A 14,914-nucleotide genomic window follows, 5' to 3' on the forward strand; every position below is an offset into this window, starting at 1 on the left:
GCTTGGTTGGTGTGCTTTTATTGTGATTCAAAGCTTATACCTGTCATTACACGTTTGTCATTTTCTTTTTTGAGAAACACACTACAAATACAGATGTTCAGATGACTTTCTTGATAGTACCTTGGAAACTGTTGTTATCGTTGTTGATTTCTAAAGGGATTGATTCTACTCACAGGGTGCGGTTAGTTCTTTGTAACGCCGTCCTCAACAATCTGCCTACGTATTTATGTGCTCTCTTATTATATCCCCATGATGTGGGATGATCGCCGATGTGCTTCTTCTGGACCGGCAAGGGTATTTTACTCAAGAGGCAGAACATGTGTTTGCTCTACCGCCTCCTCGGCTTTGTCCACAAGCTCCATCAAACTGGAGTATGATGCAACGACCAATTGGAAGGGGATTTGAGTGACGCCCCCTCTTTTCACTTGTTTGTCGATTCGACTGTCATGATGTGCCTCCCCGCCTACAGATCGATCACACGATCAACCGTTTATGGTAGGCGTGCGATGGTGGCTTTGATTGGTGGCTCGACGGGGCTGTGCTCTGAGACAGTTTCACGCCCCCAGTTTTATCACTGCACCAGCCCTAACTTTACAGTGTAGGAAGCTATCGCTTGTGGTCTCCCTCTCCGTCCTCAGTTGTGGACAGTTGTTTCATCCTAGCTCGAGGAGCTCCAACTTACTCTCTTCGATCCTAAATTGTTGTCAAAATATTACATGTATCTAGACGCTCTTTAAGAATAGATACATTCGCATTTGGCCAAATTTGAGTCAAGAATTTAGCATCAGAAGGAGTATTACCGTTTAATAGTGTCGTGCTAAGTGGGGATGAAGATGCCCGATGCATGGCCTGGGGGACCAAGGAGATCCTCAACTCTGCCTGGACCCGATCTCCCAGTTGATTTCTGGACAGTCGCTTCATGAAGCTTGCGGTGGCGGACCGGCTTAGGTACCCAATCAAAACTCTTATACAAGATACTACAGGCCGTCGTCCAAAACGTATACTCCCTCCTTTCCAGTATATGGCCCCACACATCCCTAGGTGTGAAGATGCAACTAATAGAACATGAGTTTTGCATCACAAAATTATATGATTAGAAATTTCAAATGTTATATTTTCTTATGGTACAATTTTTGTGATATAAGAATTATCCTAAATGCTTAAAGGTGCCTATGCACTTTCTGCCGTCGTCGGGCGCACATGCTTCACAGTCGTCCGATGCGTCTCAGGTGAAGCAGACCGTGCGATGGAATCCTGGCCGCACCGCCGCTTTTCGAACAGTAGTACTGGACGCACATTTGGTTGGGCCCATCCGTCAACGCCACTTATTTTTTGCCTAGCATTAGATGCGTTGTTCATCTCTTACAGTCCTGCTTCCTCTTCCGTTTTCCCCACTTCTATCCCCCTTCTTCATTATCCTCCTCCTCCTCCGCGTAGGCGATTTCGATGGCGATTTCTCGATCGACGACGAGGGGGACGCTGCTGCGGAGACCGTGGTGCTGTACTCGAGAGGCCCGCGCCGCGGGGTACCACGAGCTTTGGTCGTGATCGGCGTCGTTTTCTGCGCGTCGACGAGGGGAGCTACTCCAGTGAGTTCGTGGGGCGGGGGGGTCTTCATGTTTAAGGGGAGGTCGAGGGGCGTGTCGTGTGTGTTTTTGAGAAGATATATGCGAGTTTGAGTGCCATATCGAGCTCGACGGGGGCGGATCGAAGTAGCCCGCAGTGAATTTGAGCATGTTTTATCTAGCAATTTTTAGGTCGTTTTATATCACTCTCGTGCAAATCCCGCCGTGTTCGTGCCGTCGTTTATGTATCTTGTAGGTTGGATCTAGGCGAGACAATTTTTTCTTTCGATCTCTCGCAGTAGTTGATTTTTGTTGCGGGAAGGGCTGCAGATTAGGCTGTTTGATTCCGATCCCTCCCAGTAGTTGCTTTTCTATTGCTGTTCTGCCGTATTGGGGCCCAATTTTTGGGGCTAATCACGCACCCATTTCAGTGCTTGGAGACATAGTTCGTTGCTCCAGTAATGCCCCTCCCTGACGGACATGCAAGGTTTTGTTGTTGTTCTTAAACCATGTGGCAATCCAGTGTTTTAATGTGATTTTTAAAGGTACTTCCTAACCTTTGTTCCAATATATGGCTGTACCACTTCCTAAGAGCTATATGCAGACGAGTTTAAGTTTGGAAAGTACCCCAGGCCTCCTCCATTTTTGCCTAAATTTAGGCTGCAATTCATCCGCTCATGAGGGAAATTCACTTCACTATTCATGTGGAACTCTTGATTTTGGGAGTCGTTTTTAGTACTAGAATCACCTCAACATTTTTTGCCTTTTTGCTGACCATCTATTTTATCAGAAGTCGCTTCACTAGTGAGCTTTTACAGTAGTGTATTTCCTTCTATATAAAACTTGATTATTCAGTTGCTAGCAATTTTAGTACTTTACTAAAACTTGATTATAGTTGATTATTTTATTTTTGCCTAAGACAAGGAGTGAAGGACAAAACAACACCTCATGTGCCTGCAGCATGTGTGTTTCTGTAACAAAGAAGTCTATGGAATTTTTCAGCAACTTATGCATGAAGTAGTGTTTTTGTTTTGTAGTTGACATTTTAGAGTTGCTTTTGGTTTGCTTACGGCTGACAGTTCAGATTACCCCAATATGCATGTTCTTTTTCCCATCAAATGTGTAACACCTAAATGAGCTTTCTTGAAATATACTATATGCCTATTGGAAGCATGCCAAGTTTTTTTTCCCTAACCCATATTTCAACCCTCATGATTTCTATGTACACACAAGTAAATCTAAAATTAAAACCTTTCCAGAGTCGTCTTTTCTATTAAGCTTCAGATAGTTAAATATGTCAGGTGAGTATGTTCTTTACCTTATGAACATACAAGTCCATTTCCTGATAAAGTGTGTACACTAGCCGCAAAGATGCGTAAGTTGGCTTTTGAGATCCATTTTACCCTGGTCTGTTCTTGGGAATATATAATTAACTTCTTCCCTTTTTTGTTTGCTTCAGTATTGAGATGGATTCAAGCAATACACAGCCTGAAGGTTCACACCCATTTGTTCCTGAAAACCTGGCTATGCTGCTGTGCATGAAGAAGAAAATCAATAATGCTACCTTCCTCGAAGATGTCAAACACCACATTGATGAGTTCATCAATGCCTCTAGATGAGCACAACACCCTCTTCAAGAAGATATTCAGAAGGTAGATGCGCTAACAACTGAAACTAGCATCATTTATCATTCTGTTTTTATATGTCCATGGTCAAACCTTTTGCATTGTGTTGCTCAGATGTTTGGGATGTCGAAGATTATTGTTGAACGGTCTACATGACCAACTAAGCAATTTATCAACTAGGAGTTGCCTTACTGTTAACTTTTCTGGATTATATACTCGCAAAAAAGACTACTGATTAGGAGTCTCCTTAACTAATCAACCTTGCTGAACTAGAAGTCGCTCAAGGATTTTATTAATTGCATTTCGATACACCAAATGATTGATTGATTGATTGGAAACCTACTTATAGTCTGGCAACTAAAACAAGGCTGATGGTGTGTTGAATTAGAAGTTGCTAGACTAACCAGCCAACCAGCACTCTTTTCATTTACTAAGTTGCTTTATGATTAGTCAACTTTTGACTAGAAATTGTATTCACAAACCAAACCTTTTTGAACAGTACTTGCATGACTAATCAGTTTTTTACTTTTTCAACCTTCTCGAGTAAACAATTATGCTAAACTACTGAACAGCAATTGCATTACAAGCAACTTTTGTCCTTTCATTTCTTTGTGAATGCAAGTTGCATGATCAATTGACCTTGTTTAACTAGGAGTCGCCCGGACCAATCAACCTTGTTGAACTAGAAAATTCTCAGTTTATTTGTTTATTGCTTTTCGATACTCAAAATAATTTACTAAATAGTTGATTGACCAAAAGCAACTTATAGTCCCGTAACTAAAATAAGGATGATGCTTTGTTGAATTAGAAGTTGCTAGACTAAGTAGCACTCGTTCACTTAATAAGTTGCTTACTGATAAGTCAAGTTTTTGCTCGAAATTGTATTCACAAGCCAACCTTTTTGAGAAGTAGCTGCATGACTATCTTTTCGCCCGTTTCAACCATTGTTTAGTTAGACCAAAAGCAACTTATAATCGTGTACAAGTTGCTTTATGACTAGTCATTTATAAACACAGGTTGCTTTTCAACTAATCAATCCCATCAAATTAGATAGTCACCACAATGATCAGCCATCTTTTTGGCAGCACGGGTATCATGGATTCACTTGAGGAAGAAGAAGCAGCAGGAGTTCATATGTCTGTTTTTATTTGCACAACAAGTTGTGTGCTCTCCAGCAACTTCTATAGATGCAACTATACTAGAACAATACAAGAATTTGGGGCAATGGTCTACTTTGTAAAGGGGAGGGGTTGATGTGGGCTTTCCCAGAACTGTTTTTGATTTTTTGTTTAGTCAACAGCTTAGAGCAGCATCATATGCTTTTTATTTTTCAGATAATTTGCCTTCCATGTTCTTTGTTGAGACATTTTTTATGTGCTAGTACAACTACTAGAAGCATGTCCTTCCTGACCTGATTTCAATTCTAGTTTTAGGGTTATAGATGCATGCAGCGTCAAATCAATCGCCAAGCAACATTCAATAGTTTATGGTGAACAATTTGTTTTAAACAATTTGGAGGTGGTGGTGGTGGAAGAAGTGCTTCAAGTAGCGTTGTACAACCTGGCAGCACAATCCCCACCGGGGAGAGGATACGGGTGATGGTCAGAGTCGGTTTGCTATTTTGCCTTCCTTTTTGCACTTTTTAGCTTTTGAGTTTTTACCCTGACACGGTAAATGAGACGTTATGAAATTGCGGTTTTACTCCTTACGTGGCAAACAGTGTGGACCAAAGGTTAGACGTGTGGGAAACCAAAGGTTTCCTTTTTAAGAAACGGGGCTATGCTTACCGTATTTGGGTGTGCGCTCTGGACACTCTAATATTGCACGAGCACCCACTAACAACGTCCAAGAATTATATTACCTTAGTTAAATCTTCAATCTTCAATCCAGTGATGTGATGCCTTGGGCCCCTCCGTACCGGAACGAAGGGGAGGACATGACCACGGCCACGGGCTTCTTCTGGCACCATATAGTTTTGTGTAATTTTTATTTATTTATTTTTGGAAGTTTTGTTTGATATGTTCCATTTTGGGAAAGAAACAGTAGGCTTGACAAACAAAAGGGAGAACATTTTGAATCAACAACCAACCATCTTCCTCACCAATCACTAAATATAAACAAGAACGAACTAACATCTTACTAACTTTTCTACTACATAACACTGTGCAATAGAATTAGCAAAAGCATTAAAAAAATCATAATCAACTCATAAAACAAGACTCCCATGCACTTCGTGCCTTGCTGCAGGTGGCGCAGGCATCTCAATTCTCAAGTCAATTCTTCCGAAGAGCAGCAAATATGCCACGAGTCGATTCTATTGCAACTTCCCTTCCCTGTCTCGGAAATAATACAAAATGGAGGTACAAAAAGAAATTACAACGCAATGTATTTTAACTTGTCCTATGAGGTTCTGAGAAGCGGCAACAAAATCTCCAAACAAAAGAATGAGATGGGGTACACAACTCAGCTCCAGGAAACCCATTTTCTAAGGACAGATCTACAGATCCAGGTGCTGCTGCCGATAAGAGGAGCACCGACAGCACTTAGTTAAAAAAAGTCAACACCACGATTACAAAAAGTAGTCAGGGGTCTTGCGCGTTGTGTCGGGCTCGATTTGTCGCGGCGCTGGATCGAACTGGAGGAAGTTCTGATCCATATTCTCCCCAATTTCGAGAATCGCAGCCATGTTACCACACCGGTAACAGTAGTTTGGTGCGCTGAACACTGTGACAACATTCTTTTCCTGCATAGTAATCAACATAAGGCAAAGCAATCATTCAAGTTCCCTGTGAGAAAGCTGTCCAATCTGATGCTGAGATGTTTAGGGAAATTCTATGTGCATGCTCATGCGTTCATGTTTTTTGGTAAGAAACTGAGGCTAAGTAATGATCCTGAGATCAACAAGATAACAGACATCTGACATAGTTTTGCTCTCCTAAAGTCAACCTGATGGCCCTTAGCATATCACTATAGTCCTGATACTAGATAAATAATCTATTTTTGTTGTATCACTCTTCAGTCTCAAAACTAATACTCCCTCCGTTCCTAAATGTAACAAGTCCTAGCTTTGTCAAACAAGTTTGACAAAGTTTATAGAAGAATGTACTGAACAAGTAAACATCTAGAACTCCAAATTTGTTTTATTGAACTTATCATTATATATATTTTCATAGTATACTCACTACATATTGTAGATCTTAGTAGATTGTTCTATAAACTTGGTCAAACTTGAAGAAGTTTGACTTAGGACAAAGTTAGGACTTCTTATATTTACGAACGGAGGGAGTAGCACAAATCTATTGTTCTCCATGCATTACTGTATTTACGATTATAGGGAAAAAAATCAATTTTATAAGATAAACTCGGAAGTAGGGCATAATTGTCTAACTAAACTATTAAAACTTATATGGTAGAATGAATATTAGGTATTATCTCGTAATAAACCTATTACTGTATTTAATATCCTTAGTGAGTTACTATTATCTGATAGTTAGGACCTCAAGAAATTTGGACAAAGTGGTTTAACCTGATGTTAAAACAATAGCAATTTGGTGAACAACACCACGTTATGAAAATAACTAGGATGATTGAAATTTAACACACTGGATACCAACCTGGGCCCAATTGAACCCTTCCATCACAAGTTGATGGGCCCTAGAAATAAGGCTGAGTCCATTAGTATGGTTGAATTGTTGTGCAATATCTTGTCCAAATGTGTATCCAGCTCCTCTTGGAGAAATTCCCCACCCACATCGATCATCCGGATCAGACCACAAAAGATCACACATGGGTCCTTCATGAGGAACCTACAACCATTTAACAAAACAGACAAACAGCAATCAGAAGTTGGCCAAGTTGCAGAGTACAGAATACATATTTTGCACATGACAATCATTCTTACACCCAAAGACCCAATGAGCAAATGAGGTCAACTTCGTGTAACATAAGAGCAACAATCTAAAGTAAGAAATTGTCTAGCAACCTGCAAACATACTGGAGGTCTCAGCTTTAAATTCCTTTCAACTAAAAGAGAGTTAACAGGTAAAATATCATGCAACACTGGCAAATGGTCTGAAACTTGGTTCAGCTAAAACCACATACGGCTGCAAATAGTTACACCTTTACAGAAATCATTCTAGGTCCAGATCTTATAGTCTGCTTAATTTCTTGGTCATTTTCACAGAGTATGCAAATGAATCTTGCTAAAATATCCAATTATACATCACAAAGAGAACACTTAACAGCACCTTCCTAGACCAGACATTATATATAAGCATCTTTGCTCAGAATAGTAACCATGTATTGAAAATTCATCATATCAGATAAACGTTTCAAAGGATGTCAAGTGTGACATGCATATATGCAAGATAAATTATTAAATCAAATGCAGTGGCAAAAACAGGGGACCTGCACAAGATCTTCCTTATTCGAGCCTGAGGATCTGTGATCTCAACATATAGCTTTAATACTCTACAACATCTGGTTCTGTTATCAAACTATCATTAACCTTCCAAACCAGATGAGCCTTATCTCTCCAGTTCACAAACAGGGGTGGCTACTGTGTAGTTTAAAATCAACAGACTTCAGGCAAAAGTCCATAATTAGGCACTAGCTCAGGGTTCATGGTAAACAGATGTGTACCTCTTGTATGCGATCAAGAGAACGAATATTATCCAGAGTATCCAATGATGGAGAGAGACCACCATGGAGGCAAAATACCTACAAAATGGAGATTGCCTCTTTCATCAAGGAATTGAATTGTATATTTGTAATATCCATATTAATAGAGCAAACCTATCATTTGGTGAAAAGAACAAACCTGGTTCTCTATTAGAGCTGTGAGAGGCAAATAATCAAACAAATCTGTGAAGTATTTCCAAACATTTGCATTTCCGTACTTCCGTAAGCATTCATCATAGAAACCATAGCTGTAGCCAAAAAAACATGTTAAGAACACCCTATCATTATGGATGTACATGCATTTCAGAAAATAGCCCACTGCGGCATAACACCTCAGCTATAGTTTTAACCGTGATACAACCATTATAAAATAGTTTTTCTCAGAACATCTGTTTTCAAATCAAAGACAGTCAACACTCTATTTTAGTTGGATTAAACCCGTAGAGTTATGACTTACGAAACATAACCCACTGTAATATAGGGAATATCTACTGCGAATACAAACCTCATTAGCTAACACATCTAAATTTGCATGGACCATTTGCCATCGAATGATATTGGGAAGGAGCTAGGGGCCCTCATAATTGATTTCTTTGTCTATGAATTCATGAAATTGCTATCTATACAGCCTAAGGTCCATCCAAATCTCTTGTTGGTGCATTAGATAGTAGTTAATAGGTAACCCGCAAAGGGATTCCATTGGATATCCGCAAGTTAGTTTATTCAATATAAGTACATAAGAGATCGAATAAGAATAAAAATAATTATTATATATTGTTCCAAAGGAAAGAACATACTATATTTATTTCTCTGGTTATACACATATAGCCAGAAATATTAGGAGTGTAATTTGTGTACCTTCCCAAAAACTAATGAATGCTCCAAAGCGGGGCATATGTATCTCAAAAAGTCTCCGATCATTTTTGCAAAAATATGGTGACGTTCAACATAAAGTGTATTACTTATAGTACCGGGACTTAACAGTCATCATTCATCAAACATAGTGATGTGGAGCAGACATGGTGTGGAAGCAACCCACTACCATATCTGTGTAATTTCTTTCCATTCTACATTTGGATGTGATTGTTGAAGCTGTGTATTAGAGATAAGCAGATATGAGAGAGAGAGAGAGAGATCAATTTGGATATGGATATTCAATGGATAAGGGATTGGTAAAAACAAGATATGGAAATTTTGAGGGAAAAAAGGCTACAAAACTGTGAAAAACAACCACATCAACAAAACATATGTCAAAACTGTTGAGGTCTAAGCATGTCATGATCTAAAACTGCAAAGCGCTAACAGCATTTTCAAATGTCAAAATCAATCGAAGGTAGCGATTCGCTACTATTTCAACACTTTATGGGCAAACTGAAGATTGCTGGCAGGAGATAAAGGATACCATGGACACCAGTGTGCTGAGTACTGACCCTGACACAGTTAGATGGTCCATTACCAGCTCTGAACAGTTTTCAGTGAGATCCCTGTATCTTCACTTGAAAGCTGGTGCTATGGTTGGATACAGATTCATTTGGACTTTGAAGATACCTCACAAGATCAAGATTTTTCCTGTGGCTTGCTCTGAGAAACAGTATCCTAACTAAGGATAATCTGCTCAGAAGAGGATGGACTGGTAATGCTCAGTGCTTCTTTTGTGCTGCTGGAGAGAGCATTGGTCACTTGATGTTCAACTGCTCAGTTGCCAGGTTTGTCTGGCAGGTAACTGGATGTGCTCTAGGACTTAGAAATTTACCAGTGTCGATGGAGAATCTGGTAGGATCATGGGGAGCTTCTTTCCCCCCGGGCCATCGAAAGCTGGCATTTTGTGGTGCAGCTGCAATTCTGTGGACCCTTTGGAAGAGTAGGAACAATGCCTGCTTCAGGAAGCAGTACCCGCAGGATCCTGCAGCAATTATCTTCAACCTGTGTCATAATCTGAACTCATGGGCTCTATTGCAGATCGAAGCAAAAAAGGCTTGGAGGACGGGAGCGAGAGGATTAGACAAGTTCTGGTCGAAGCCTTCTCCAGGCGTCAAGGATGCGCGCCGCTGGGAAGGAGGATCACAGGCTGATGGTGTGCTGTTCAGGCGTTCCTGGTGTAGGGTGCTGTAGTTTCGTTGCCTCCTGTTCTGGAGTTTTGTAATAAATTTCCTGTAGTGTGGTACTGTGTTTCAGTCCGGAACCTCTTTTTGTTTTGTTTGAAGACTGTGTGACTAACTGGGGCGGTTTCTTTAATGGAAATCGATGGGGAGAGCCCATTGTTTCAAAAAAAAAAACAGCCTCAGGCGTATCGTGCTACAATGTTATTGCTTTAGCTACAGTTATGCATACATGTTGTTGAGTTATATTATAGTTAAAACTGTAGTTCTAGAACCTTCATGATTGAGTCCAAGAGAAACATTATTATACTGTTACATGACTTCTGATTAAGAGCAACTAGGGGTGAGAGAAAAATTAAAAATTGAAAGCGAATCTCCAAACCATAATGAACGGTTTATGAATCTCCAAACCATAATGAACGGTTTATGCCATTCTAGATGGTCCGAACAGACAACAAATGACCTTCAGCCTTTTTTTCACGAGCAATTTGAAAGCTTACTTGGGCTAGTGCAGAAAGTCTGCAGACTAAACTAACAAAATGCACTGAACTGTACATTAGTTCCTGCCATTTAGTCGAGCCCTGATCCATCAGCTGCCCCTCCTCAAGTCAATATCACGAGCCTTCCTCACACCACAAATACATGCTACAATGGATCCATCAGATGTGTTGTGGGGGTATCACAGCCCTGATTCATCAGCTGCGCCTCAAATCAAGATTACAGACTGCTGGCCTCGAGCAGATGTAGAAGCTACATTGGCCCCATCAGATGTGTTGGGAAGCAATCCCATGGCATAACGGGGGGTTGTTTCCACATGTAAATTGTTTCTTAAATAAATGATAAATGTCTATGTTAACATATTGACGAGATGTGAATAAATAGACTGCTTGCCAATAATACGGTAGCCTCATGTTATGCTTAAGCACAAAAGCAGGGATTTAGATTTAGAATAGAATGTTGAATAAGAAGCAGCCGAGCAACTTAAAAGGAAAGAAGGTCAAAATGTTTACTTGCCCGAATATTGAGAAAAATGAAGTTACAGTCAGGACACCAAAATAATAAATGAACTAATCTACTAACAGCAGAAACTTGTTAGCGCCTTTCGCACCTGAAAGTATACTCAAGTCTGGAGACAATCCATTTTCAACTCAGTCATTTTGGACAGATTTTACTAGATAATGCACATATGCTTTGCAGTAATTACAACAGATAAGTATTATGCTGAAACTAGCTATTAGCAACTGTTGTAAGATTGTTCAGATTCAAGGAAAAGAAACTTACACTTGAGTGATTTGTCTGCTCTCATGATTTCCTCTCAATATTGTGATTCTGTCTCTATAACGCACCTTGAGAGCCACTAATAATGAAACAGTCTCCACTGAATAGTAGCCACGGTCTGCAGCAAATGTCAATAAAATCAATACAGCTAGTATAACACAGAAATAAATGGATACAGTCCAAAGAAAATAAAATAACAAAATTATAGATATGGATAGAAAGAAAAGTAGCTCAGTCGAAACTTGATTGAAACAGTGGCATTTATGTCAAATTTATAGCAAGCGACAATTCCTAATAAAAGAATGGTGCATTATTTGTCTTACTCATGGTTGTGCCGCGTACATACAAACTTAATACATCAGAAGCATGTGATGTAGATGCATGGTTGTCATTCTTACAATATAGCCATGCTGATATCAGTTCTCACAATGCGTGACACGTAGAGAACCAATATGGTAGCAGAATCAAGCATACAGAATGAAGACAAAAAATCCTCATTTCTTGGTCTAGCAGTAGAGAACTAGAGAACAAGCTTTGCATGACATCTAGTTCTAGTATTACAAGCAGCCTTTGAACTTGTTAAACAAGGCAACCGAAACTACCACTCCAATTCTCTAGACACACTCTCACTAATATGTGAAAAGAACACTGCAAGGCACTGGCGGAGCTACGTTGGGGACGAACTGGGCCGCCCAAGTTTTTTGCAAAAAAATATTTACTACTACTAATGAAGGCCCAGCCCAGCAGATGCCCAGCCCCACTCCCCTTAAATGCTGCCTGGCCCCAGGCAGGGTCGCCTTGAGCACTGGCCTTGAGGGCCGCCCTGCATGCCGCCGCTGCTCGCGCCCAGTGCTCACGCCGCAGGTTGTCCTGCGCGTCTACACCCACTGCCCTGCGCCGCCTTGTCTCGCCGCTCCCGCAGCCTTGCGCCCGCCGCCCCTCCTCTTCCCCAATTTCTCCATCCAGGTATTTTTCTTTCTTTCCCCAAATCCTTAGTTTGCAATTTGTCAATTTCAAAGCATGGCACTGATCGGATTGTTCCCTCAATATGTTTTCATTTTTAGTGAAATGGTGATTCAGAACAAATTTTTGTGTTCTATTTTAGCCTGGGCCGCCCATGAATTTCTTTGTAGCACCGCCACTGCTGTAAGGCATCAAGGATATCCATCATGCCCATGAGAAAAAAGAACTGTTGAATATCAATTTACTCTCACTGTAAATTCCAACTCCGTTAACATATCTGACGCACGACAACGTCATTTAATCAACACGACAAAAGCTAACATCATGAAATAATTCTAGCAATATATTGGACAGAAAGAAAAATATGATTAAGCATAACCGATCTATTAGCAACCCCACCAGCTGAAGACTTTCAACCGGAACACCCCAGCGGGATCTAGCGAATTCGTACCGCCTAAACACTCCGTAAATCAGATCGAACGACCTCACCAAATCCCTCGATCGACCATAATCAGACACGTGACTTGTGAGGCGAATAAGGCCGGGGCAGCAGGAACCTACCGACGTAGTCGCCCATGAAAAGGTAGTTTGTATCGGGGGTGTCCCCTCCGATGCGGAAGAGCTCGATGAGGTCATAGAACTGGCCGTGGATGTCACCGCAGACGGTGACGGGGCAGCGCACGGGCTGCACGTTCCACTCTTCCATCAGGATCGCCTTCGCCTGCTCGCACAGGGCCTTGATCTCAGCATCCGGTAGGAACTTGCACTCCCGCAGCTGCGAGATCTGCCGGTCCAGATCCGAGTGCGACGGCATCGTCGCTGCACGCTGCTTCCCTCCCCTCTGCCTCCGCCTCCGCCAGGCTAGGGTCCCGCCGTCGAGGAGGGGGGCGGGGCCGCTAGGGTTTCGAGGGGATCGGGGGAGGATGCCTTGGTGGTGGTGGAGACGGAGGGGAAGGAGGTGCTCATGCCTCCATTTTTTCTGTCCCTTCGTGCGTTTGCTCGTCGTATAAGATGGGGACTTTTTTTTTCCCTTCCTCGCTGTCTTGGTATTTGTTTTGGTTTTGGCTTTGGTTTGGTGATTTGGTCCTCCGAAGGATATTTTTATGAGGTGTTTATGGGAAGAAAGGTAGGGGCGGCGTACTTTCCAGGTGTAGAGAATTAGTGAATGACAGGATGTTTCGTGGAGGAGATGTCTGTGACTCTTGTGTGGTTGTTATGTACCTACGGCATTTTAGTTTTGGCCTCTATCTGTTGGCAACGATTAAAAAATACATGCAGTAGCTAAGAGCAACTTTAATGGGATCTTCAATTTGTTTTCGAGGGGACGTTTGGTTTGAGCCCACAACAGTCTTGCCAAAAATTGGTTGCCAAAAATTTGATTGATGTTTTCTTTGTCCATGAGTTAGCCAATTTTGGCCAAAACAATGAATTAGATTTGGTAGTGAAGTTTTGGTTTGTTAAAAAGTTGGCTTCCATCCAAATAAGGACCAAATCTTAGTCAATGACCAAAAAATTGGTAAGGTAACATTTGGCCACAATCGAAACGGCCCCCAAATGTCTTTTATTTGGTCATTTGAGGAAGCACGTGGATATGTGTTCGTTCCATGTCCGCCCTCATCAACCCAACCACACCTCCTAAATTCCTCTCCCAAAATAGATTTTCCTTTTCTTTCCTTTCTCTTCTCCTTTTTACTTTTTCTTCTTTTTTTCCATCTTTTGTTGTGAGGCCGGCGGGGACAAAAGAGAGCACCGGACAATGTCCGGACACCCCCAAACCTCCCCAAAATTTGGTCAAGTTTGGAGATGTGTCCGGACAAACATGACATTTTGTCCGTTTATTAGATGCCATTGAGAGATGATTTTGGAAGCAACATGTACATATCCCCCAAATAAGACATTTGGGATAGTTTTGAGAGATGCCATTGGAGATGCTCTAAGAACAACTCCAATGGGATCCTCCAAATTTTGTCCCCAAATGTTCTTTTCTTGTTCATTTGGGGGAGCAAATGGACATCTGTCCGCCTCATGTCCGTCCTCATCACCCAACCACATCTCCAAATTTCTCTCCCAAATTACATTTTTCTTCTCGTTATCCTTTTTACTTTTTCTTCTCGTTTTCCCATCTCTTGTTGTGGGGCTGGGACGGACAAAAAAGAGCACTCGACAATGTCCGGACAACGCAAACCTCTCCTAATTTTGGGGCAAGTTTGGAAGATATGTCCAGACAAACATGACATTTTGTCCGTTTAGGGGATGCCATTGGGATGATTCGGGGGGCAAATGTCCATATCCCCAAACATTTGAATATGCGATTATCTCCCAGCAAAAAAAGAGGTACTACGATCATAAAAATCTTTTAACATTTGAATATGGATAAATGTTAAAAATACATCAACTTTTTTATTCAATAAATGAAATACATTGAAACCTTTTGAGATCCAAGACCATTATAATGCATACTTGGACATTTAGAAAATACTCCCACTTGTACTTGCAATATTTCATAGACAAATCAAGACAAAGAGACAATTTGCTACTTGGCGTCCCTCTTTCTACTTCTCATGCAATTAGTTGCACCTTCATTCCGTATGTTTTTTTATCTTCCCTTATAAACCTCACATCACCGAATACTCTCTCATTTTCAACTCTAAGATCTGAGGCCATTTTCTCCTCCCACCAACTCTCGTCACAAACCAGCCAATGC

The 14,914-nt window shown here is 41.1% G+C and overlaps 1 protein-coding gene and 1 long non-coding RNA gene across 2 annotated transcripts; both read right to left on the reverse strand.

Annotated features, from left to right (window-relative positions):
• Positions 1-5,467: 5,467 nt before the first annotated feature.
• Positions 5,468-13,282, reverse strand: LOC100830600 (serine/threonine-protein phosphatase PP2A-1 catalytic subunit). Its single transcript, XM_003563664.4, has 6 exons — positions 12,772-13,282; positions 11,251-11,365; positions 8,010-8,118; positions 7,832-7,909; positions 6,805-6,996; positions 5,468-5,933 (listed from the first exon to the last, which is right to left on the reverse strand). The coding sequence occupies exons 1-6, from the start codon at positions 13,022-13,024 to the stop codon at positions 5,760-5,762; spliced, it is 921 nt and encodes a 306-aa protein (XP_003563712.1). The 5' UTR covers positions 13,025-13,282; the 3' UTR covers positions 5,468-5,759.
• On the reverse strand, positions 9,328-11,244 carry LOC112269724. Its single transcript, XR_002961645.1, has 2 exons — positions 9,624-11,244; positions 9,328-9,527 (listed from the first exon to the last, which is right to left on the reverse strand). It is a non-coding gene; the product is annotated as an uncharacterized LOC112269724 (long non-coding RNA).
• Positions 13,283-14,914: the final 1,632 nt, after the last annotated feature.

The sequence above is a fragment of the Brachypodium distachyon genome, chromosome 1 (genome assembly GCF_000005505.3).
Source record: "Brachypodium distachyon strain Bd21 chromosome 1, Brachypodium_distachyon_v3.0, whole genome shotgun sequence".
NCBI classification, from domain to species: domain Eukaryota; kingdom Viridiplantae; phylum Streptophyta; class Magnoliopsida; order Poales; family Poaceae; genus Brachypodium; species Brachypodium distachyon.

Excerpts from the sequence above, each read along its gene's own strand:
- LOC100830600 (XM_003563664.4), bottom strand. The coding sequence starts at position 13,024 with ATGCCGTCGCACTCGGATCTGGACCGGCAGATCTCGCAGCTGCGGGAG. Across the intron at positions 11,366-12,771 it reads TTTCATGGGCGACTACGTCG|ACCGTGGCTACTATTCAGTG; the intron begins GTAGGTTCCTGC and ends CATTTGCTGCAG. Across the intron at positions 7,910-8,009 it reads CAGCTCTAATAGAGAACCAG|GTATTTTGCCTCCATGGTGG; the intron begins GTTTGTTCTTTT and ends TCCATTTTGTAG.